The following is a 25344-nucleotide window of genomic DNA, read 5'->3' on the forward strand; positions in this document are numbered from 1 at the left end:
AGGTAAGTTTCCAGTACTTTTGAACTGTATCAGTCTTGGATCTTTAGTGCAACTGATGATGCCAAAATGGGACATTAAAAATGTCTTTGCTCATCAGTTACATAAGCTACTTGTGGACTTGATGAAAATGGTGCATGATTTTTATTATTTTATTTTTTTCAAATTTTTATCTATTTTTTTTTTTTAGTTGAACTGTCACTTTAACAGCCTGCCACTCCAATCCACAATGTGACAGAGTGTGAACTACAGGCTGTCAGATGAAATCCCCGATATAATTACAGTCAGAACTTCAGATGAGGGAATATAATCATTCTGATTGCTGGATTTTCAGTGGGGTGGGAAAATGCACCCCATCCAGGTGCTATGGAGCAGTTAATGTAGCACCTGTGTACAGCTGGATTTAGAAGCATTGTCAAGTCCCCCCCCCCCCAGAGACAACTGAAACCTACGCTTTCCTCCTGTTCTGGCAGACAGTAACACACCACACACAGCTTCCTTTTCAGCTGAGCTCTACAGTTTGCTCCAACAATAGCAATGCCAGGCTGCCTTATATTTTGAATTGGCTCTCAAGAGAGAGGATCAACGAGAGATAATGAAGTGGTGCTCATTGAGAGTGCAAGGGAGACATCTCCTGCTCTTGCCTGTTTTCCCTGAAGGGGACATGGGGGATGAGGAGATGTGGCGCCATGGTAGGGCTTGGTGGAGAGCTGGACACTCTTCTCAGCGTGCTGCGAATGATTAATGACATGTAGCTAAAGGCAACTCACAGAACACCAGACTACTGCAAACACATCTTCAATCATTCCAGCTCACAAGAGTCTTGCCCAGCGTACCACAATCAGCAGGGAGGGATGTTTATAAAAGATGTGTTCAAATTGCATCACCAACAGGTTGAAAAGAGGTAGTAGCTGGCTTTAGATGTCTTGGGGAAATGTGTGTTAGCCTTCACCCTCTCGGCTTGGTAGAATACAAATATATATATTCATTCATTCATTATCTGTAACCGCTTATCCAGTTCAGAGTCGCGGTGGGTCCAGAGCCTACCTGGAATCATTGGGCGCAAGGCGGGAATACACCCTGGAGGGGGCGCCAGTCCTTCACAGGGCAACCCAGACACACACACATTCACTCACACCTACAGACACTTTTGAGTCGCCAATCCACCTACCAATGTGTGTTTTTGGACTGTGGGAAGAAACCGGAGCACCCGGAGGAAACCCACGCGGACACGGGGAGAACACACCAACTCCTCACAGACAGTCACCCGGAGCGGGAATCGAACCCACAACCTCCAGGTCCCTGGAGCTGTGTGACTGCGACACTACCTGCTGCGCCAATCATTCAATAAATGTTATTACTATGGACTTTTTTCTTACCCAGTAGACAAATAATTATTTGATACTGCTTAAATTAATTGAAAAAACCTCTACTTGTAGTTCAAATAGAAGCTTTTTTTTAATGTTTCTTCCACAGATTATTATGGATTTAGTTTTAAAATAAAATGCTGCAAATAAATATATTTCCTTATTTACAGCATTCTTCTTGATGAGGAAGGTCATATAAAGATCACTGGTAAGCAACATTTCCTTTGTTCTTTGTTCCATCACTTGATCAGAATTTTTAAATTTTTTTTACTTCTGAACTATCTCTCTTCCTCTTTCAGATTTTGGCCTTAGTAAAGAAGCAATAGATCATGACAAGCGTGCTTACTCCTTCTGTGGGACCATCGAGTACATGGCCCCAGAGGTCGTCAACAGAAGAGGACACACGCAGAGTGCTGACTGGTGGTCATTTGGAGTCCTTATGGTGAGTTATTCTGGAGGTAAAGAAGGTTCATTGCTCCAACATAAAAACTGAAGGGGTCTTGGGATGTTTCCTCAGAGTACAGTGGATCTTCCAGTTAACCTCATTCAGAAAAGCATGCTTTCTTTGGACTTCTTAAGTGATTTATTTATTTATTTTAGATGGTTAATGATTAAGATGTTTGAATGATTCAAATAATTCTTTCAGCGTGCTCATTTTCCTTTTATAATTAATGACTGACTTCAAGATTTTTCATTGCAGCTAACTGCAGGCTGAAATTGCAGCATTCTTGAAAAAGCAGACCTTGCAGGTTTTTAGACACAAATACAAATTCAGCATTTATATTTTTGATTGAGCAGCACATCAGTGTTAGTTTGTGTTTTACAAAAATAAAACCATGGCTGACATTTTTTTTTAAATTTTGCACCACTGCAAATGCCTAAAAAACACTAAAAGCTTAGATTGTTGTTTTGCACCTAGCTTGGCTGGAGTTAGGACATGCCCTTCGAGAATCCTCATCCTCGCCTTTCAAAGTCTTGACGACTTTGTGGCATTGTTGGGCCAAATTACATTTAATGCTACAGCACTGCAAATAAGATCAACAGCTCTCAATTGCAACAACAGCTTTTAAGCAGTTAGAAAAAATATATTTCAAAGTGTTTAAAATGCAGCCAGTGCTTCTCATTGCTTATGAAAATGAATGATGCACTGATTGCAATAACAAACTGATGATTTATATTATGTTAGATTCTAGGTAGTGTTTTATACTGTAATCAGATTCTCTATCACATGTGTATTATTTGTACCAACATCCATAAACTGCTGATGTCATTCTTCATCTCTTTGAAGATGGCATTGAAAAGCGAGTGGATAAATTTAGCAACAGCTCCATCGCACTGAGCACTGGCCCACCTCCAAGTATCCACAGTACAGTGCTGCCTGAAAATGTGCTCACTCACACACTCACTCACTCAGTCACTCACAGGGAAAAATAGATTACATAACTCCAAGCAGGGAGATATCACCGACTGAGCTGTTGCAATAACTGTTGCTCTGAAATGATGCTGAGTATATTATGTTATTATAACGTCTGTAAAAATTAAATAAATATATATAGAAATAACCCAAGCCTTCCATCTTCAAAGCCTGACACAGCTTTTACTCTCTCCCCCACAGTTTGAAATGCTGACTGGATCTCTGCCTTTTCAAGGCAAAGACCGCAAAGAGACCATGGCACTTATTCTCAAGTAAGATAGTTTAAACATTATTGGTAGTTCTGTTGTAGTTTTATTTTGGTTTTTTTTTTAAATACTAAGCAGGTGCCATTGAGGAAGATCTGTGATTAATATTTCTCTTTTTCAGGGCAAAGCTTGGCATGCCACAATTCTTAAGCCCAGAGGTGCAAAGCTTACTGCGTGCGCTCTTTAAAAGGAATCCATCCAACAGATTAGGTACAGTATCTGAAGTCTCTGACATTTTCTTCATGACAGAGATATGTGGGATTTATAAGAGGCAGTTGCCATATCCTGCTATTTCTCTCTGTTTTTAGAAGTCGCAGCTTGAACTCTATTTTTTTCTTCAGTATTATTGATGGAAGATAATTATATGATGGAAATATGATTAACAGAACCAGAAATGAAGTGAATATTCATAAAGAATGTCAACATTAATAAAAGTATTTAACTGCTACGTTTATTCTGGCAGTTATACCTGATATTTTTTTGATAGCTGTAGTTTTGCTAGTTTTACACCAACAGGTAAATGTGTGACACACACAATACAGCACTCCCAACCCAACAAATATTTTTCACTAGTAGTTTATTATTCACTAGTTGCTCACTCCAAGTTATGCATTTTAAAAGAGGTGTCCTAACAGTATCAAAATGTTGATCTGATGATAAAAGTACATGGAAAAAATATTTAATTTGTGTTAATTAAAATGAAAATATGCACATCCAGTGGAATGGTGACTAGAGTGGTTTCAGAAATAGGATTATTATAGTTTAAACTCTAAATGTGGATGATATGGACCATATTCTACTATTATGCACAATTTGTCAAACAATCTCTATTCCATAGTCACTGGTCAGTTTGTGACCACAGAACCATTTTGGCCAGATATTATTCGTTGGAAGATAAAGATAGCACCAATTTAATACAATGTATAAAATAACTATATGCAAAAAACTGGACCAAAGGAGGAATCTGATTCATTGCTGTAACAAATCAAACCTGAAATGGCACACACTCCCACTATGTTATGTGATTTTTGTGGCTTTGTATAATTTTTGTCTGAGGTATTAAAATATTTCAATAATTTGAGTATGATTGCCTACTTTTGGTGCTTATTTAGTTATTTCAGTGCTTATTTAGTTATGGCAATGGAGGTAGTAATTAGGGCCTCTAAGTGGGTTCTAGGCAGGGAAAGGTTGTATGACAGTACTCAGCTTCCCCTAATTAGGGCTTACTTGGATGACATGATGACGCTTACGACTACTGTGTCTTGCACATGGCGGTTGCTGGAGAAGTTAAATGATAATCTAAAGTTGGTTAGGCTGATAGTTAAACCAATCAGGTCTACAAGTCTGTCAATTGTCAAAGGAAAACGTGTGCAAGAAATGTTTTTGATGGAAGGAAAAATTATCCCTACAGTACTGGAGAGACCAGTGAAGAGTTTAAGTAGATGGTATAGTGCAGCGCTAAAAGATAAAGAACAAGTTTTGGGACTAAAAGCTGAACTGGCAAAGGCTGTTAATAGCATTGATAGATTGTGTTTGCCAAGGAAATTGAAATTATGGTGTCTGAAGTGTGGCTTACTGCCTCATATCAGGTGGCCATTGACAGATTATGATGTTTCAATCACAGAAGTAGAGAGGATGGAAAGGGTTATGAACAAGGCCATAATTAAGTGGCTAGGGGTGCCGAAGAAGCAAAAGATTTCCTGGCAAGAGTTGTGGGCAATGGAGGCAAGTCATATTAAGTTTTTGCTGGGAGAAACTTATGACATCCTTCCAACACTGCAAAATCTTGGAAAGTGGGTAGGTGAAGACCCTAAATGTAGATTATGTACAGGGGTTGGCACACTGAAACATATTCTATCAGCTTGTAAAACTAGTTTGTAACAGGGGAGGTATACATGGAGACATAATCAGGTGCTAAGGAGTTATCAGAAAAAGCTGAAAGGTGTAGTCAGTGGTTGTGGATAAGGAGAGCACATATTACTTGGGGAAATGCACTGTAGAGATGCTATTGGGATTGTTGATGATGTAGCATGTAAAGTTCACATGGAACTGGTGGCACTGGACATGCATTAACGGTATCAGTGGGGCTAGGTACAGCCTTAGCCACCAGGGAGGCCAGTGTGCATTTACGGTTGTTCATGGTAAAGGGTAAGGTAGGACTGTAAAGCTAGCTTAGAGTGGGGTGGGATGCCAGACTTCAATGTTGAGCATTCTGGAGGTGTTGTGGGCTTAATTCAGCGAAACACCAACGAGGGGAGGTGTCTGCCTGATGACCCCTGGGAAGAGCTAGTGATACAGTGGCTGGTTTGGATACTCATGGGCTGGAAGTTGTTAAGGATAACTGGTTGCTGATCGGATCATAAAATGGCCACAGCAACCTTAGTGTTGAGGTGTAGGATTCAAAAGGAATTTTGATGTCTAAAGGGTAGGAAGAGAGTGTGGTGGGCCCTATGTGAAGCTCTAATGGATTGGCTAATGGATGATAGGATATTTTACATCTTATCTTGTGTATAATTATAATATAATTTCTATTTAAAAAAAAACGGTCACTACACCAAATAATATGGTAATAGGAATGTTAATTACAAGACAGACATTTCTAATTAAGTGGGCAGTACGTTTATGCATGTCTTCTGCCAGTTGCTCATATCAATGTAGACATCTTTCTGGGACAGACCTGGCAGGGACGAATCTTATTTATGCCTTAGTAGATGATCTTCCTGGTGAATGACTGCAGGCAGTGGCGTCTAGTCTCTGATATAGCTTGTTTTTCTAAACTGTGATTGAATTCAAGTCACACTCTACATAATTCATGAAGCGGAGAGAAAATGTGCATGAGGTATACTGCTGTGTGCAGTCAGCCCTGTGCCAGCCTCGCATTAGCTATCTACTCATGTAGAGTTCCTCATTCACCTGCTACTAATACTCCATTGGGAGAGCCATAGTGATAGAAAAACACATATTAGGCTAAGCATACTGCTCAGGCTGTGGGGATTATTATCAAAGCATTTGCTGTAGGCAACTGAGAAGAGTCAGCACAGCTATGTTAATGTGGCTAAAGGTAAGCAATAGCTTTTGGCATCCTTTATGATACATTTTATGCCTAAAACTTGTAGCCGTATCCTATAAAGTGAACTCAGTGAACAAGAATTTTAAATGTTAGTAGGCTAACAAAATCCACCATCGGTAAAGAAATCAGGCCATGAAAATTCATCATCGGTACATCTCTACTATCTGCATGGCCTCTTGATATTAATTGGTATTGGTAATTGATATGAATTTGATAACGATCGTGTTATTGTAGTGGGTGTGTACACACTAGTATACCGTTTTGATGTTGCCCCTTTTCATTTTATCTGTAGGAGCTGGGCCTGATGGTGTGGAGGAAATCAAAAGGCATCACTTCTTTGCAACTATAGACTGGAATGTGAGTGTCCATTCTTGACTGCTGGAAAATGCTGTTTCAGTCTAACTGCATGTTCTTCCATAAGGATCTGATCAAGATTTTAAAAGATGGAAAATTCTGAAGATTTCTTTCTTCACCTCTCACTATCTCTCACTCTCTCTCTCTCTCTCTCTCTCTCTCTCTCTCTCTCTCTCTCATACACACACACACACACACACACGCACACAGATATATCTTACATAAACCTCTCACAGGAGGCCACACTCAGGGTGAATTGAGGACTGTGTATAGATTAGGAGTTGTATTCTGCATGATGAAATTCTGCAAGAAAGCACTCCTCCCTGTCTTTTTCTACATCCCAAATTACTGTTCCAATTCTTCTCTGAAACTTCTCTTGTTAAGCCTTAAAAACCAAGCTGTTTAAAATGAGTTTGAAGATGAACAATATCACAAAAGCTCTGTTCCAGTGGTGCAATAAGCCCTGCTGTCCTTTAGTGACATTAATAATGGAATAATGGGCATGTGTATAGGACAAGCATCATGGCCACCAGATTTAAAATGTCTTAAGACAGGCATGCAAGTCAGCTCCCCAGCTGAGTTCATAATACAACTCATCTGAAGAGTAAAGAAAGTCTTTTTAACTTGCACATTATATTTCCCCACAGGCAAGTAGTATTGATAAATTTAAAACATGATCAAAACTTCTCAAAGTTTTCCGTTCTCTTTTCATTGTGTTGTCAGAACATAACCTGTTGAGATAAACTGGTATTGTATACATGTGTAATTCAGTAACCACATTCTGCTGATCACCTATTAGCCTTGCTCTTCTAAAGTGGTAAAAATTGTAAAATTGAAGAAGTGTCAAAATTCCTTTATCTCATTCCTATCTTCATCTGTGGTGGAAAAACAACTGATGTGCTGTTGCCTTTCATCTCATAAGTTTGTTCAGGGACATGTTCACCCAGGCCTCAAATGATAACTCCGAAGCTTTGCCGATTGCAGATAGGCATTAATGTAACTTAAACGAGAATAAGCTAAAACTAAATGCATGAGAGTGTTATATTTACTTAAAGATTCAGTCATTACGAGACAAAACTTAGGCCAATTCTGCACATGAAGAATCTGCTCAGACCCAGTTCAAACCCAATGATTCTGGAGCCTGGTCAGGCCTGGATTAAGTAGCAGTCCTTTAGATCAAGTTGTTAGTTTCGACCTCAGACAATACTTTTGTCTCTATTTTGTTTCACCTACATGACACAAGCATTGGTCTGTTACTGAGATAGAGGCTATTAATTTCTAAGTGAAAATTGTCCAAAGAAGAAATTACTGAGACCATGCTAACTGACATCTGTCCTCAGTCTTGTTCCTATCATTTAATCTAACCAAGACTTTAAAGAACATTTTTGAAATGCTTTTTCTATATGTCTCTTTCTATGTCAATTAACAGAAATTATACAGAAAAGAAATCAAACCTCCATTCAAGCCTGCAGTGGGCAGACCAGAGGACACCTTCCATTTTGACCCTGAGTTCACCTCCCGTACTCCAACAGGTAAATGTTAAGTGGAGCTATGCCATATGTAATTTATACTTAATGTTTACTTCAGATGTTTGTTATATTAAACATGTGATTTCCATAGACTGGACAGAACTGTTTCAGACATTACATCATAGACCTCTCAAGATGTGTCATTACTTGGTAGCCAGCAACTTCACTGGTTGTCAAAAGACTTTCATGCAGTGTCATTTCAGTGTGCTCAAGTGTTAGCTTGCTTGTAGCATATATGTAGAGTTATTTATATTTCAACACAAATTACTTCACAATTCAGAGAAAGTCACTTTTTTTAAAAATGTGCCTTACATTTCTAAATATTATGTATGTTTTATGTAAATTTGGAATATTTATGTCTGTGGGACATGTTTTGAAAATGACATAATGTGAGCATGTGGCTGCCTACAAAACCGTCACTGTCAAAACATAACATAAGTTTTTTCCCTCAGCATAAAGTAAAAAACAACAAAACTTTACTTATTGTCTCTTTCAAATATGCAATACCTTCTGCAGTATTGTTTAAAATTTTATGGGGTTGTTTCTCACCCAGACAGGGATAAAGCCTAGTCCTGGACCACACAGCATTTTGTATTGTGATTTTTCCATTGAAAGAATAATATAGTCAAAGAATAGACATAATCTCTATCTGGGGAACCACTCCTATATCTTTTATTTCCAGATTGTGTAGTCTGCCAAAAAGTCTATTTGAGGTTATATCCATAAAACTGATAAATTACCATTTATCTACAAAATGTAAAAAATGTCTGAATTTTCAATTTTTTCTTAATTTTCCTTGACATGTTTATGTAACATGGACATATTACAATCACCTCGTTGATGCATCTTGTAAATCAGTAAATGTCTAAATGCTGCATTCATTATGCTACAAGTGTCTGATCTTGTTTTACTTTTCTTTTATCAAATGAGACTATTATGCTTCACTGTTTACATCTGTTAATATTATTTTCATGATGTATCACCAAAGTGTAATTGACAAGAATGTTTTTGTGACAATGTATTACACTGCCTATAGTGTCAAAATAATAAGATATGCAACGTGGTGGCATTGTGAATTAATACCATAAAGCCTATCCAAAACCGGGTAAAACAGGGTAATCTCTGGACAAATTTGATCCTGCTGAAAAACTAATACATAATTTTAGGACAGTACAGCAGCATTTTATTTCCATTACTCAATAGACCTTACGTGTACGAGTTTGCTTGAATTGACTCTGATGTAATAGTTTGGGTCTGACAAGTGCTAATAACATTAAAGCACCAGTCATGGTTTGGCTTTCATGACAAAAGCCAGCAGCCAGTTCAGGAAGAGCCTCTAGGCCAGAACTGTACAGTGAGAATGACCTTCTGAAAATCAATTCATACCACTTGCCATAGATCAATAGTGACTTTCCATCCATAGATAATTTGGGTCCTAGTTGCCATGCTGAGTGTGAGTGGTTTTTTTTCTTTTTTGGGTATGTTGTCTGCCCTCAGATTCACCTGGCGTTCCTCCCAGTGCTAATGCTCATCAGCTTTTCAGAGGCTTCAGCTTTGTAGCCACTAACCTGGGGCCGGAGCAGAATATAACAGATACCAGACAGAACTCAGTCAACCCTATAGTACAGGTGAGCCTGACTACATATACATAACTCTCACACATACAATTTAAGCTAAATTGTCTTTTTGATCCATTCATGTACAGGGAATATTTGAGTATTCATGCATTTTTGTGGTTCTCAGTCCAGATCAACATTTTATTGAGTAGAAGTTGGCACCTTAAACTGTGTGTACATTTGCAGTTGATTTCCTTAAAGGAAAAAATATGCAATTGCTGTAAAAACAGAACCTGGGACTATTCAGTCTATTGACATTGCCAGCTAGGAAAACATTTTGCACTTTTGGATGTATTTTTATTTTTATTTATTTAACCTTCATTTGACCAGGCAAGTCATTAAGAACAGCTTCTTATTTACAGTGGCAGCCTGTTGTTCCATTAGGAAATTTGCAGTCTTGGCGTGCCCTCCAGATATATTTTATGTATAACTCACAGTGGGCACCTTCTGTAAAGTATGTGATCTTACTTTTGGCATATTGTTCCTTTGCTGTCATTTTCCTTCACACTTCTTTTCCTAAATCAGAATATATTCTCTCTGTTCCTTCTTCAGTGAAAATACATTTTTCATGGAACTTTTGCCATTTATTACCGTATTTGTTTTTGATTTTATTTCTCTGTTGTGGAGCGTGCATGAGGGCTAAGGAGGGTGATAATGACCATTGTTCATTTTCCTCTCTTTGCATTATTGTTTTTTAAATATCAAATCATTTTGTCAGGTCATGTCTGAGCTGTTTGTATTGTGTTGTATGTGGGAAATGTAATATATTTGTAAAATATGTGAAATATTGGGCGACAATATCTAGGATATTATCCACTCAACATTCTAAACCAAGCTGTACTGTGATTTTTTCTTCTAACTGGAACACAGTTATGTAAAATGAAGCACATTTTAAAGTGGTAAGCACATTGGTTCCCATTTTCCACTTAAACCATAAACCATAGCATTTCAGAATGTTCTGCTTTCCTGTTGTGCTGCACTGCTTCTGGTTTAAGACAAGTCTGCATTAGTATTGTGCAGATAGGCTATCCAAGGCTAAGATATGTCCTCTTAATGCATTATATGCCTCTTTAATATTGAAGAATTATTTACATATACTACCACATCTACGCTCTTTGCAGTTTCCAATGCTATTCCCTTTACTTTAGCAAAGGGTTAGTAGTTATTGAATTAATAGAGCTTCCTGACATTCACTGATTCAGGCTTTGGCATACATTTGTTGAAAAAGTGAGGATTTAAAACAGCAGGTTTTAAGATCATTGATGCTATTTTATCACTATATTTTTAGGACTACTCAGCTTGGTTTGTCATTTTAATATGTCTGGCCTTCGTCTCTGGTCACTGTTCCTTTTTCAACCTTGGGTTAGCATTGCAGACACAGCATTTCCAGGCCTTATTCCACAGAGGCTCACTTGAGCATTCTACAGAAAAAAAAAGAAAAAAAAAACATATTCCTATTGCATAAGCTGATCTGATTCTGCCAGATGGATCTTGCCTAGGTGAGTAAATCCACTGAAGTGTGGTGGTGTGAATGCTATTGATTTGGGAGAACACTCTGGTCTCTTGGTGACAGACAGGGCCAGATGTTCTGGTCTGACATTGTGCTGAGGTTGTCTGTACACTTCTGTTGAACATAAACAACATGGGAATTTAAACCTCTGCCATGAATCTGTATCGATTTTTAGCTTGCCAGACTGAGCCTTGGATTCCCCTACAAAGGCTTGCATATTCTCTGTATTATTTGTTATTTTTTTTACTTCAAAAAAGAGTATTGTTTTGCTCAAGTTTTTCTATTCTGTCACTTCCAGTGAAACAAGGAAAGTGTTTGGATTTGAACTTTTATAAGAATTGAATGCCATATTCCGAAGGCATAATAACAATGATCAGTGTAAAACTGATGTAAAATCCTATGAATATGGAAGGATTAGAAGCTTTTTTTCAGTATGGGATTTAAAAATTATGACATTGACTGATGTAAAAATTCATGTGCAAGGGCATTGTTAGCAGAAAGTTTAATTTTTTTTTTTTGATACAACGATTAACTAATCCTCTGTGTTTTTTTTTTTTTTTTTGCTATTTTCCAGCAACTTCACGGTAACAACATCCATTTTACAGATGGCTATGAAATAAAGGAGGACATTGGCATTGGCTCATATTCAGTCTGCAAACGCTGCATCCACAGAATCACAAGTGTTGAATATGCGGTTAAAGTAAGGGAATTTTTTAATAAAAAAAAAAAAAATGTATGCTTTGAACCCCTCTGTTTGACAGAAGAGCCTACCAGCAGCATTGAAAAACTCCCATAGCCTTTAATGGCATTAATAATTTAATTTTACACTTTGCATACACTGAGTCGTGATATCACAGTTGTTTTCTGAGGCAGTGCTCTGACAGTCTTTGGGTTGTTTTTTTTTTTTCAGATCATTGACAAAGCTAAAAAGGACCCATCTGAGGAGATTGAGGTCCTTCTGCGATATGGACAGCACCCCAACATCATTACTTTGAAAGATGTGAGTAAAGTCTAAAGAAAAATGTTTATGTACTATCAAACTTTCGTGTTCCCCTGGCATAAGTCATACATTTTAATGACATAATATGTGCTTTATTTGTGTCTGCTGACCAGTGTCTCACCCAGTACTTTATTTCTCATACTCAAATTTGCATCCCATAGCATAAATGGGAGAAAAGCCAAAACATAAAATATTGCATGATTATTATCTTTTTTATGTTTAATTTTTAAATCTGGGGGATTTTTCTTAATATTTATGTTAACAAATAATATATATATATATTATTTTTTTTCTTTTTTTTCTGGTTGTTCTGTGATGTCAATATTGAAAAGTAAATGAGCTTGGTCATGGCAAAAACTACCCAGATTTAGTTTTCCTTTTTTCAAATTGTTTGATAGTGAAGTTCTGTGATGACTGACACAAAATCAAAAATCTAAAATAAAAATAGGAGGGTACAGAGGGTTCAGGGGATATTTGAAATAACACCTAATGTAAGTCATACATGGCTGCATTTATGCCTGGTTTCTATGTGTGTTTTAAAGCAGCTGGAAATGTACTTCCATTTTTGTCAATTCTGTTTACTACATCGTTTGAACACAGCATCTGTCTTTCACATTGTGTGAAAAATTTCACAATGAATGGACCAGTAGAACAGCTCCAAAATTACATTGATTTCCATTGAACGTTAAGAAGGTTTTTCTTCTCCTGTAAAATTACTATTTTGTAGATGTGTTTTATTTTGAACAGACGGTATTGTAATCCATATAACAGTCACCTTAAAGTTTACACTTGAGCTACTATAATGCATGTCACTTATGAATTCCACTGGAATACAGGAAATTTAAAGCAACATTTATGTCTGTGGGAAAACGCTGTTTTCTGGTTTGTTTATGTTCAGAAGCTCTGCCTCTTTTAAGGTGGAATGGTAAGTTTAGGGGAAAAAAGTTGTTTGTATGTGGCTAAATTTTAACCTATATGTAAAAACTAATTTGTAACTCGAGTCGTTCAGTTATATGGCACATTCGATCTGTTTTTCCTTTCATGTTAGTGCCCTCCTGAATATTCCATACACTATTGTCTGTTGGTACTAGACAATAGTACCAACCTATGGAACAGGAATAGAGCAATATCCTCATCTTGGTTCGTGCTTTTCAATGTTCATGCTTGGTTCATGCTTTTCAATGTCTCTTCAAAAACCTAAAAACCTCCAAATGTGATGAGAGAGAAAGCCTAACATACTGGACATAGATGACGTTTTCATTTTATTTTTTATTATTATTTTTTTAACACATTTATAGACACTGGGGTCTAATACACGTATTTTCAAGCATGCAAGCATACCTGAGAGCTAGCAAATGGTGAAGGAAATGGTGTTTTTTTTTATTAGAATTATGACTATTGCCTTTAATGGGCTCACCACTGGAAATTCACTGCTCTTATTTGGTTGTAAAGTGACAATACTCAGTTATCTCCCTTTTTTCCAACATATCATATTTCTCTCGTCCTGTAGAAATTGAACCAACAACATGTTTCCTAAACTAGGTTTCATGTTACCCTTTTTTCCCTTAGAAATCACTAAGATATAACATGATCTATTTTAATTGAAGCATATCACATCACAGTGATCAATCCCAAAAATTTTGAATCAACTGAAGAAGCCTTATAGGAACCACATTACTTAATGTTCATTCAACTCAGGTGCCTCATCTTCTCCAAGGTTCCAGAACAGTCCAGTCACTAAACCATTTGTCTGAACATGATGTTGCAGTTGCATAAGCCCTGCACTCTACTGGCTGGAATCTCTGAGTCTGTGTGCAGTGCTGCAAAGGGCCAGGGGCTAGAGAGAGAGAGACAGCAGAGAGAGATTAGAGAGAGCTGTATTCTTTTCTTGCAGGTTTATGATGATGGGAAGTATGTGTACCTGGTGATGGAACTGATGCGAGGAGGAGAGCTGCTGGACAGAATCCTGCGTCAGAAAGGCTTCTCAGAAAGAGAGGCTTCAGCCGTGCTGTGCACCATCACCAAGACTGTGGAATATCTACACTCACAGGGGGTCTGTTTTTCTCACTCTCTCATCTTACATACCCACTTCATATATATTCATGTTGACATAGGACATGCATTAAAACATTAATATGACTTTGTTTTGTTTTGGTTTTTTTTGACAAAAGTATAAACAAATATTTCCAGTGTTTTCTCAGAACAACTAGATTGTACTTTGTACATTGTAAATAAAAATATATTTAGAATTTCATGCCTGAAATACACTTACTAATTGTTAAAATTTTGCCAGTGGAAATTATGCTCATTCTGACTTGATAAAATACTGCTCATCAGTCCATGGTCACAGTAGCCTGATTCTCCACTTCATGATGTACTATAGGAGGTATATCTGGACTGCTGGCAGGCCAGTCAAACATAAGCACCCTGTATTTTCAAAGGCATGTTTTGTAGCACATGCAGAATTTTGCCTGGCATTGTCTTGCTGAAATTACCATGAACGTCCATAGAATTTATAAATGGTTTCTCATTTCATAACAGATTTCATGATACTTTTTTTATGCAGTGGCAGTCCTTATTAAGACATGCATTTTTTTTATTCTCCCAAGCCCATGTGGCTCTATTTATCAGGGAATTATGACAGTTCCTTATGCAGTGCCATCTGAGGGTTCAAAGGTCATGCTCATTCAACACTGCTGTCCAGTGGACCCTTATGGACTGGTATTTCTTTAGATTTCCTGAATCATTACCCAGCAGCCTTTGGTGAATATTCTTTTGGTGAATAATCTTTTATAGTCACCTGCTCATATTGTAATGCTACAAACCAGTGTGAAATAAACTTTCTATGAACTTTTCACTTTTATTTTGCCCTGTCCGTACATTTTTTTGGAGGTGCAGGCATCAGGCTTTTTATTTGTTTGTATTTAAACCATACAATCAAGTTGGGGAGTGGAATCTTTGGAAATCCTTTCTTTGTACTTTTGTCACTTAAATAAATGTTTAAGAGAATTAACAGATTCTTGTGTTTTGAGAAAAGGCCCCAAATTACCCCAGAAATCCACTATATTCCAGAAATAATCTGAATAACTGGGTGCAAGGCAGGAACACACCCTGGACAGGGCACCAGTCCTACCTTCACAGCACAGTCACTTACACACTCACATAGTCACAAATGTGGTAAATATAGTATGGATTGTGGGAGGAAACCGAAGCACCCAGAGGAAACTCACACAGATACATGTAGAACAAACTACAGTCTTATCACAACCCAAGGACCCTGGAGCTGTGTGGCTACGATGCTAGCTGTTGTGCCACCATGCCACCCAGAATGGATTTATTGCTGTCAGTAATTCATGAACATGGGCCATTCAATTTTAGCCATTTGCAAGAGTTATTTACAGGAAATAATTATTAATTTCCACCATTATTGTACTCTGAAAACAACACAAGCTACAGCTGTTTACACCTACATACATTTACTCCAAAAATACATTTACACATATTTTGAGTTACTGCCTTTGTTACTTTCTGCAATAAGATGGAGTGTTAGCATGAATCATCTGAATGTTGTGAAATTAAGTCACCATTTGAAAAGGGATATTTTGGATCATGCCAGCTGCCAGTTACACTACAAAATTAATTAACATCCTCATTAATTAATCAAAAGACAAAATATCGTGTAATAGAGCCAATGGAAAAAATATACTTAAAAACACTGCTCTTCTTAAAATAATTTGAAAAACTTATTCTCAGCTATATTGACAAGATGTATATTTTCCTACAGTGTTACATTCTTTTTGTTTTTAATCAATTGTTAATTATGGCAGCATACATTATATAGAAATGAGATGATGAATTTATGATTCATTGTTATTATGATTTGTGTGGTTAATTTGTATTGAACTCATATGGTTCAATCTGTAAATGTGGTGTCCTTCATATCTACTTAGTTAGTAACAACAGCTTGTTTTATATATGGTATGCATACATGTATTGCATCACTATTTTTCAGTTCATCCTCATTAATGTGGCTTTATGTTCCTGTCAAGGTCGTACATAGAGACCTAAAGCCTAGCAATATCCTGTATGTGGATGAGACGGGAGACCCAGAATCCATCAGGATCTGTGACTTTGGCTTTGCCAAACAGCTTCGAGCTGAAAATGGCCTCCTCATGACTCCCTGCTACACTGCCAACTTTGTGGCACCAGAGGTATAGAAATAACCAATTACTGCTCTTTCTAGTGCATATCTTTTATATGAGAACTAGAAACAACAAAAAAATAACAGAAAGCAACAATGTTTATTTAAATTTCAAAGTTTAGTCAATATTCCAGAAAGTAGGGACTTTTTTAGATTGTCAATCATGAAGAGAAGAATTTTGCTTTTTCTCCATTTTCTCCTTTTTAATGCATATTACAAAGTCCTAAATGTGTGTGTTTGATTTGTATTAAGCTGTGCCTTGTTATGCCCTGACATAAATATGCATTGTGTTTTGCAGGTTCTGAAGAAGCAGGGATATGATGCTGCTTGTGACATCTGGAGTCTAGGAATCTTACTCTATACCATGCTCGCAGGGTAACCTGACCTTGAAATCTTCTATTTCACATTAAAAATATTTAATAACTATTTAATAATTTATTTTCTTTATAAATTCTCTTATAATTCTCAGTAAGACAAAGCTATAACATATAGAGCATTGTTTTATATTTTCATGATGCACTGTGTGTTTATATAATTTGAGGCATTTTTGTAGGATGGGTGTAATGAATCAAAAAATAAGTTATAATAATACTTAATACTGTAATTTTTTTAAATACAATTCTGCAAATTATAATTTTGAAGTAGGGACAAAAGAGAAAGTCAAACAGTCAGTGACAAGAAGTACAAAATGGTAATCTTACTTTGAAATACATATTAGAGGTATATTCACTTCATCCTAAATAATGAACTCAGTATATCAATATTTGCTTCACAAGTTATATAATACACATTAATTGTTAAACATGATCATTAGTTTTGTCACTGCAAAAATATCTATCCTTCAATAAAACTGCATTTTGTTAAACAAATAGGTAAAGTTTTATTGTAATTAATTATTAACATAAATCATGAACATTTATTCAAGAAACAAAAAGAAAGAACTAATACAAATATTTTTTACTAGGCTCAAAATTGACAGTCAAATCACAGAACAAAATTATTTTTTAGTAATGGTGGAAGCGTTATTTTTCACTGGCAGCCAGTTCACGGACTGATAAATTTAGGGAAATGTTTGTAGTGCTTAACATAGCGTTGCTTGCAAGTGAAATCATATTTGTAAAATGTCCTCTGTGGCAAGTACACATACATAGTAGCCATAACAAAGTGTTCTTTAGTGTATTTCAGAAAAGGGTAGTGACACTTTTCACAGCATGAACTTCACTTTTAGCTCAGTTATCACTAAAGTACAGTTGCTGTTTAAAACGTCTTGTTTTATTAGTGGCAATAATGATAATGGTTATTCATGCATTCATTCATTAAACACTTATCCAGTTCTGGGTCACGGTGGGTCTGGAGTCTACCCAGAATCACTGGGCAAAAGGCAGGAACACAACCTGGGGGGGGCACACACTCACACATTCACTCACACACTCACATCTATGAACATTTTTGAGTCGCCAATCCACCTACCAACGTGTGTTTTTGGACTGTGGGAGGAAACCAGAGCACCCAGAGGAAACCCACACAGACACGGGGTTAACACACCAAACTCCTCACAGATAGTCACCAGGAGCGGGACTTGAACCCAGGATCCTGTAGCTGTGTGACTAATGTGTGTTAATAATAGATTTAAAAAATCCATTTCCAGTTGGGACACTTAAAATGCAGTGAACAAAATGTCATTTTGTAAATTCTCTCAAACATTTAACTCACAGAAGTATATATTATATAGGATGTTTTTTTAAAGCAGTTTTTTATTTTTCTTCTTATTTTTTTTAATCTCTAGCAGAAAATACTAGAATGAGGAGCCTTGCCTGGCAGCAGATGTAACCCCAGTCTGCTGTGTGGCCTCACTATGCTACATCAGCCCCTCTCTATTAATTCCACTGGCTAAAAAAATAATGAACATTTTTTCCAGCATTTACTACTTCCAATATGGCTGGCATATTGAACAATGACCATAGTCAATGAGCTCACAACTTAAACTTTACAAAAGAGTTTAATTATCACTGTGTGTTCACTACATGTGTTCACATGGGGGCTAGCCGTGGCCTGGTGGTTAGGGAACTGGACTTGTAACCGGAAGGCCCCCAGAGCCGGCAGGTCATGACTGAAGAGCCCTTGGGCAAGGCACCCCCAATCCCCAGCCGCTCCCCAGGCACCATGGCTAGGGCTGCCCACTGCTCCGAGCATGTGTGCTTACTGCCCCCTTGTGTTCACTAGTGTGTGTTTGTGTGTAAATGTGTTTCACTGCACAGATTGGTTTAAATGTAGAGAAAATTTTTCTCTGTGTGCATGCACAAGTACAGTGACCTAATAAAGTGATGTTAATTCTAATAGAAGTGAAACACATTTATACACACACACTAGTGAACACTAGGGGGCAGTAAGCATATAGATATAAAATATAAACATTCACCACTGTTCTACCAGTATCATGCAACAGTGATTTTCTGTCTGTCAAGGCTCATGACTGAAGTTTGAACTAGTAAAGTCTGTAATTCTACAGACTTTCACTCTTTTTTTGTACCCTTTTTTCGTAGCTCAGATATTTTGAAGTGTGTTCTCTCAAGTCAACAGCTTGGCCTCGTGGGAGGGATTCGGCCTCAGAGCTGTTCATGCAACACCTGTCCATACTTTAAATAAAATCCACCACTGACCCATCTTGCCGCAGTACAAACATGTGAAAACACTATTCAAAAGCTCTCTCCCTCCCACTTGCCATTCATACAAATTTCTGCAGCAGGGTCGGAGGGATTACAGGGGGAGCCCGGGTCAAGTCTGCAGCCAGCACACAGAGTAACTGCGCTATCGGGAATCGAGCCACACAAAAATTTAATGTTCCTGTCTGTTTGTTGAGCTTTAAATCTCTGTGTAATCAGGGCATCTGTAAAGCCACATTTCATCTCTCTCAACCTGGCCAAATGCAGCAGCTAAAAATAACACCTAGAAAATGGGCTTTAACGGGATAATAAAGAGAAGTGTTTTCTGTAATCTCTCTCACCTTGTTTTACCAGAATGTCTCAAGAAAATGTGGTTTCACACTCAACTTTTCACACACTGTCTCCCAACAGATTTACACCATTCGCTAACGGTCCCGATGACACTCCAGAGGAAATCTTGGCTCGAATTGGCAGTGGCAAATATGTCCTTTCTGGGGGCAACTGGGACACAGTATCTGATGCTGCTAAGGTTAGAGCATACTCGTCTGTGAACTATGTAAATTTTGTATACGTGCTACATTCCGTAAATGCACTGTGATTTAAATTACTCTAATTATTATTATTTGTTCTGTTCTTTTAAAGGACATTGTAACAAAAATGCTACACGTTGACCCTCACCAGAGACTAACCGCCCCTCTGGTCCTCCGGCACCCCTGGATCGTAAATCGAGATCAGCTGTCCCAGAGCCATCTCGTTCGACAGGACGCACAGTTGGTCAAGGTAAATCTCCTTGTGGATGTCACATTAAATCTTTATGGAAACCTGTGCCTTATTGCAAATTTATCAGTCATATTCTGGTGGAGACTCTGTAGAGAGGAGTGTAGTCAATCAGCATTATTTGATGTAAAGAGACTGTTGTATTTAGTTAATGAATTGAATTAGGTTTGTTAAATAAGGCAGACTGTGCAGTGCTTTGTGCCTTTCAACACTGGGGTCCAACACTCTTATATGACATTTGTGTCGCTAGTGAAATATAACAAGGTCCAATGTCGCCACCACATGGATGTCTAAAAAATGCATCTGTTTATAATGTCTCTGATATAATCTAAAAGGATATTAATCCAAAAGATACCAATCTAAAAGAAAATAAACAAAAACATTTGACATTATTCCTGTAGATCAGCCAAGACATGTTTGTTGTGCAAATATTGATTCCTCAGTTAGGCATTGTTACAAGGATACAAGGATAATGTTGCTAAAATATCCAAGGTAATAGATCTGTAGCTAAGCACTTAGGGCATCTACATTATTCAAAAGGTGTTTTTCACAGATATATTCTTATATGTATATATTTTATCCAGAGACATCCAAGGTTGCACGGACCCTTTAGTGCAAACAATGCATTTGTAATATAAACACAACTTTGCCTTGTAGCTGAACGCTGTGCCAGCCTTTTTAGACACCGGGTGTCGGCCAATATAGACTTGCAGTTGTAGTAGTTTGTATTTGAAAAATATATATTCAGTTTGAAAATGAAAGATGAAAGACCAGTATTTTTTTATATCAATAAACAACAGAAATAAGCTACATGCGAGTGACAGGAAGTCAATATTGGCTCAAAAGCTACACTTTTGAACAAATAAATTTGAACACCCAATATGTATCGGATGATCAACTTTGGGGTCAATGGAAAATGTAAATGTAAATTGGATTTTTCAACAGATTATTTTTTTAAAACACTGTTGGAGCAGAACTAGTTCTACCAGGTGAAGCTGTGTAATGGAATTTGTAATTGACTGACTGAATCATTCAGTATAACATATCTGTATAATTTCCCTCAAACTGCAACAGATTGCACAGATTGAAATGTCATAGCCCAGATGTTCACCCCAAACTGACGTGACAGGAACCAGAATTTTGTAGCAATAACATATCATCAAGGTTGATTTGAACAGGATTGCAATTACTGAGTGGGCTCTGGGTCCAGCCAATTACAGGGGGTCATTCACTCTGGAACTCTGATTGTCAGCCTTGTAACTACAGGCTGTAGGGTGACTGAGGTACAATGAATTAGTTAAGCTTCTTTGCCGTTATTAAAGAACTGCAGTATTAATAGAGGTACCTGGTTTCTGAATTAAAGTATTTAAATGAATCTACTTAATTTTAGGGATCTAAAATGTCAGTATAAGCAAAATGAGCATTGCAAATTCTATCTTCTGCCATCTGAAGCTGATAACTCTCTGGGAGGGTAGGATGGATCCCACCCCATCACTGTGCTTAGTTATGTCTGTCAGATGATGTGACAGATCCTGGCTGTTTGCTTTCTCATCCAGCACAATAAACTACTTTAGTTGCTGTTGGAAAAGGCACTGTGGGCTAATCTCACATGTATCTCACATGCTCACCCCAACCCTTTTGAAGTGCAATAAGGGGAGCTCACTGAAAGGGTGAAACTTGTAATAACTAATATTTGGACAGAACCTTCACCAAAACTTGGTAATATATATATATATATATATATATATATATATATATATATATATATATATAGTCCAATATCCAACTCACATTGGCAGCTTGTAAAAGAGGTTCAAATGAATTCAGAAGTTCATTGAATTGGTAGAGATGGATGGTGCAACAAGGAAGGAAAAAATGTTCCTGAAATTATGCATGAAGATGTGTTCAGACTCAATAACAACTACACACAAATACACGATGAGTAAACATTTCACGGGTGAGCCTTTGTAGTGGAAAACAAACCAGCCACCAAGGACCATAAAGCAAGCAGAACAGAGCAGAGTAAAGTATTGTACCATGCTGTGGAAAAGCACTGTAACTGTAAGCATCCTTTTGCCCTTTATCCAGTTAAATTCAATTTGGATTGACAGTGATCCCAAAGCGGTTTTCAATGTGGTGAAACTGGACTTTAAGCAGTGTTCAGCTTCAAACTGCAAATGATCAGACATTAGCAAAGCGAACCTTATCATATCAGAGAGGCGAGCTAAGCCGTGCTGCACAGTGGAATATAGTGACAAAAAAGTGCACATTGGCACATACTCTAAGTCAGCTTGAATAATGCAGCATCTATAACAACAGATGTGGAATTGTACTTGATGCCAATGTGAAGGGTGTTATGTTTTTTTAGCAGTGTGATGGGTCTATTAAACAGTGTATTGTTTGCCCTCTTAGGGGGCGATGGCTGCCACATACTCTGCTCTCAACCGGACGCCACAGGCTCCAAAGCTCGAGCCTGTCCTGTCCTCTTGCCTTGCTCAAAGGAGAGGCATGAAGAGACTAACATCCACTTGCCTGTAGCCCACCTTCCACGTACAGCGTCCCCTACATGCTGTGAAGATGTCCGAGAGCCCAGCCTTGGAGAAGGAAGCAGGCAGATCACAAGGGCAGAGAGCAAAGGAAACAACATGAGCGCTGAAGCTGAGCAGAGGCAGAATTTCACAATGGATTTGACCCCACGTATGCAGATTCAGGAAGCTCAGAGTAACACTGCTGCAAATATTAATGCTGAGGTCATTAATATTAAATCTAAAGCTCTTGCTGGATTTCTTTTGTGTCGCTGCTGTCAGGTATAGCTCAAACAGTGAAGAAGGGAGCTGAGCCTGTGCATTGTAGTAATGGAGCAAGACGTTAGGGTCAGTCATGGTACTAATCAAGAGCACAAATCTTGTCTTACAACCTGGTTGTGGTTGTTCAGAACTGTCTGGAAAAGCCATTCCTGCTTGCTGCACATTAAACATAGTACTGCTTTGGTAACACTGCTGCCATTCAGGGGTGTTGATGCATATACTTTGTATGTTTTTGTGAGCATGGTCTGGATGAGTTCTGAATAAGTTTGTCCACATGTTGATTTTCAGCTAAATATGACAGAAAGCAAAGTATTTGAGGGTTAGCGCGATAAAACATACTAATGTACGGACACTCAATGTGCTGAGCAGATATACCAGCATTATCAACTTTTTGTTTTATTTATTTAGTTATTTATTTATTTATTTTTACTAGAACTACTAACATGCATGCCATAGTGATTTTAAGAATGAAACAAAGAAATACCGTACATACTTCTGACTTGCTGCAGGAAGCACAATAAGCATTTTGAAATGAAACATTTTGAGAAGTTTTGAGACCTGCTTTACCCTTACTGTGTAATTCTCAGTTTTAGAATGTGGCTTCCTCGTCAACCAATTCTTTGTCTTATCTGCTTTTTTTTTTGTGGACCTCTGCCATGTAGAGATGATTTATGTAGTTGCAAAGATAATTCTGAAAAAAGGCATTAATATATGTATTTATTTATTTATTTATACATCTAGGGAATTCAGTGGTGTTTGGCTGTATGTTTTGCTCTGTTTGTCTATATATATATATATATATATATATATATATATATATATATATATATATATATATATATATATATATATATATATATATATATATAGGATCAAATTTGTTCATCTCTTTGAAGTGCACTTCATAAAGTTTTGCTTGATTGGGGGAGGTGGTAAGTGCCGCAGCTTTGCACTAACCTTTCCTGGCAGTTCTTGATAAACAGTAGGAGGAATATGCAGAAAAATTCAAAAGAATAGAAAATGAGTACAGTAGAGAATGTAAAATAAATGGACAAAGGCCACTGAATATAACTTAAATATTCATTGGTAGATGTCTAGTACAATACATAACACACACATTACATTATATTATTCCATAATATTATGTCCATCTCCTTGTTTCTACACTCACTGTCCATTCTCTCAGTTCTGCTGACAATACAGAAGCCTTTTGTAGTTATACATTTACAAATTGTAGTCCATCTGTTGCTCTGCATACATTGTTTGCCCTATTTCGCCCTATTCCTTAGTGGAAAGGAGCCCAACAGGAACTGCAATGACACTAACAAAGTGTGAGTTAATGTGTGTTGGGGGTATATGTAGACCAGACATAGCAATGCTGCTGGAGTTTTGAACACCTCAGTGTCAGTAATAGCCCACCACTCAAACAATATCCAGCCAACAGCATCCTGTGCCCACTGATGAAGGACTGTGCAGCAATAGATGAGCTACTGTATCTAACATTATATCTATAAGGTGAAATAACAAAATAGTTGTGTCCAATACAGTGGACAGTGTGTGGGCACAGTATTTAAAAACTCCAGCAACATTTCTGTGTCTGATCCACTCATAATAGCACAACACACACTAACACACCACCATCAAAAGAGGGTCACTGCAGCGCAAGTAAACCACTGAAACAATACCTGCTATGTGGTATTTTTTGGAGGTTTTTAATTACGTCATTGAAGTTGATCATTGAAGTACATGGGAAAGTAGGAATAAGGTATGCTGTGAAAAAGGCAGACTACAGTTTGTTACTATAGAATTAGAAAGTGCATCTAAATGGGAAGTGGACAGTGAGTGTAGAAATAAGAATGTGGCTTTAAATGTTTGGTTGATCTGTGAGTATTCAGATTACACATCCAACATTGTATCAGTTATTGTGCAGAGTATTTATATTATTTTATGTGAGATGAGGCCAGTCCATACATTCCCCTTAAACTTACATGAAACACAGCTTTAATAACAACATTATGATGTCAGACTATATCTTTCTTTTATCCGTTGCATTAACACATGCCTATATACTTTCATAAGCATTTGTAGCAGTCCCTCATAATGAATTTTAGGGTAGGAGTGCAGATAAACCTTGATTTTGTATAATCTATAATATGCACATTCAGTACAGGTAACGGTAATATTTTTGTACTACTGTGAAACTACTTTTGCAAAATGAAGCTTTGCAGGATGAGATTCTGCTGTGTTTCCTAAGGCCTTGATGGGACTACTTCAAAAATAAAAATGTGGCTTGATTTTTTTTTTTCTTCTTTTTATGTACAAGAACTTGCTTTGAACTTTTCTTCAGACTGTAGGCTGCCAACACTAACCTGCAAACTAAAATCAGTGGAGTAACAATATGACCCAGGTACTTTTTTTTTTTTTTTTTTCAATGAAAAACTAGCAGGACTGCTTGGGGAGCCACATAATTTTTTTGCTTTGTATTGGCTTGCATGCCAACCATTTCTAAATAAAACATATTGGAAAATTGTGTTGTCTGAGTTTATTGTAAATTGTGATTTTAATATATTTTGGTGATCATTAATATTCATTCAGGTTATTAAACGAAATCCCAACAAAAACCTCAACTGGCTCACAGTTGTAGCAACGCCTGTACTATCTTTAAAATTTATTTGGCCATTACTCTCTCAGAAACATATTCACTCATGTTTAGGAACTGCGCCACAAAGTTTTCTATTGCATGCTTATCTGAGGTGCACAAAGAGCAGATGTA

General features: G+C 37.3%; 1 protein-coding gene across 1 annotated transcript in view; it reads left to right on the forward strand.

The window, feature by feature from the left end:
* Positions 1-23325, forward strand: part of rps6ka2 (ribosomal protein S6 kinase, polypeptide 2) — a 62139-nt gene extending 38814 nt beyond the window's left edge. Inside the window, exons 7-21 of the mRNA XM_066678551.1 lie at positions 1535-1572; positions 1664-1806; positions 2980-3050; positions 3166-3254; positions 6407-6471; positions 7898-8000; positions 9495-9625; positions 11698-11823; positions 12034-12123; positions 14018-14176; positions 16173-16334; positions 16623-16699; positions 19399-19516; positions 19630-19767; positions 22177-23325. Coding sequence (XP_066534648.1) covers positions 1535-1572; positions 1664-1806; positions 2980-3050; positions 3166-3254; positions 6407-6471; positions 7898-8000; positions 9495-9625; positions 11698-11823; positions 12034-12123; positions 14018-14176; positions 16173-16334; positions 16623-16699; positions 19399-19516; positions 19630-19767; positions 22177-22302 — 1636 coding nt within the window. The 3' untranslated portion in view covers positions 22303-23325. The remainder of the gene's footprint in view (positions 1-1534; positions 1573-1663; positions 1807-2979; positions 3051-3165; positions 3255-6406; positions 6472-7897; positions 8001-9494; positions 9626-11697; positions 11824-12033; positions 12124-14017; positions 14177-16172; positions 16335-16622; positions 16700-19398; positions 19517-19629; positions 19768-22176) is intronic.
* The last annotated feature ends 2019 nt before the right edge of the window (positions 23326-25344 follow it).

Source organism: Hoplias malabaricus, chromosome 8, assembly GCF_029633855.1.
Source record: "Hoplias malabaricus isolate fHopMal1 chromosome 8, fHopMal1.hap1, whole genome shotgun sequence".
Lineage (NCBI taxonomy): Eukaryota > Metazoa > Chordata > Actinopteri > Characiformes > Erythrinidae > Hoplias > Hoplias malabaricus.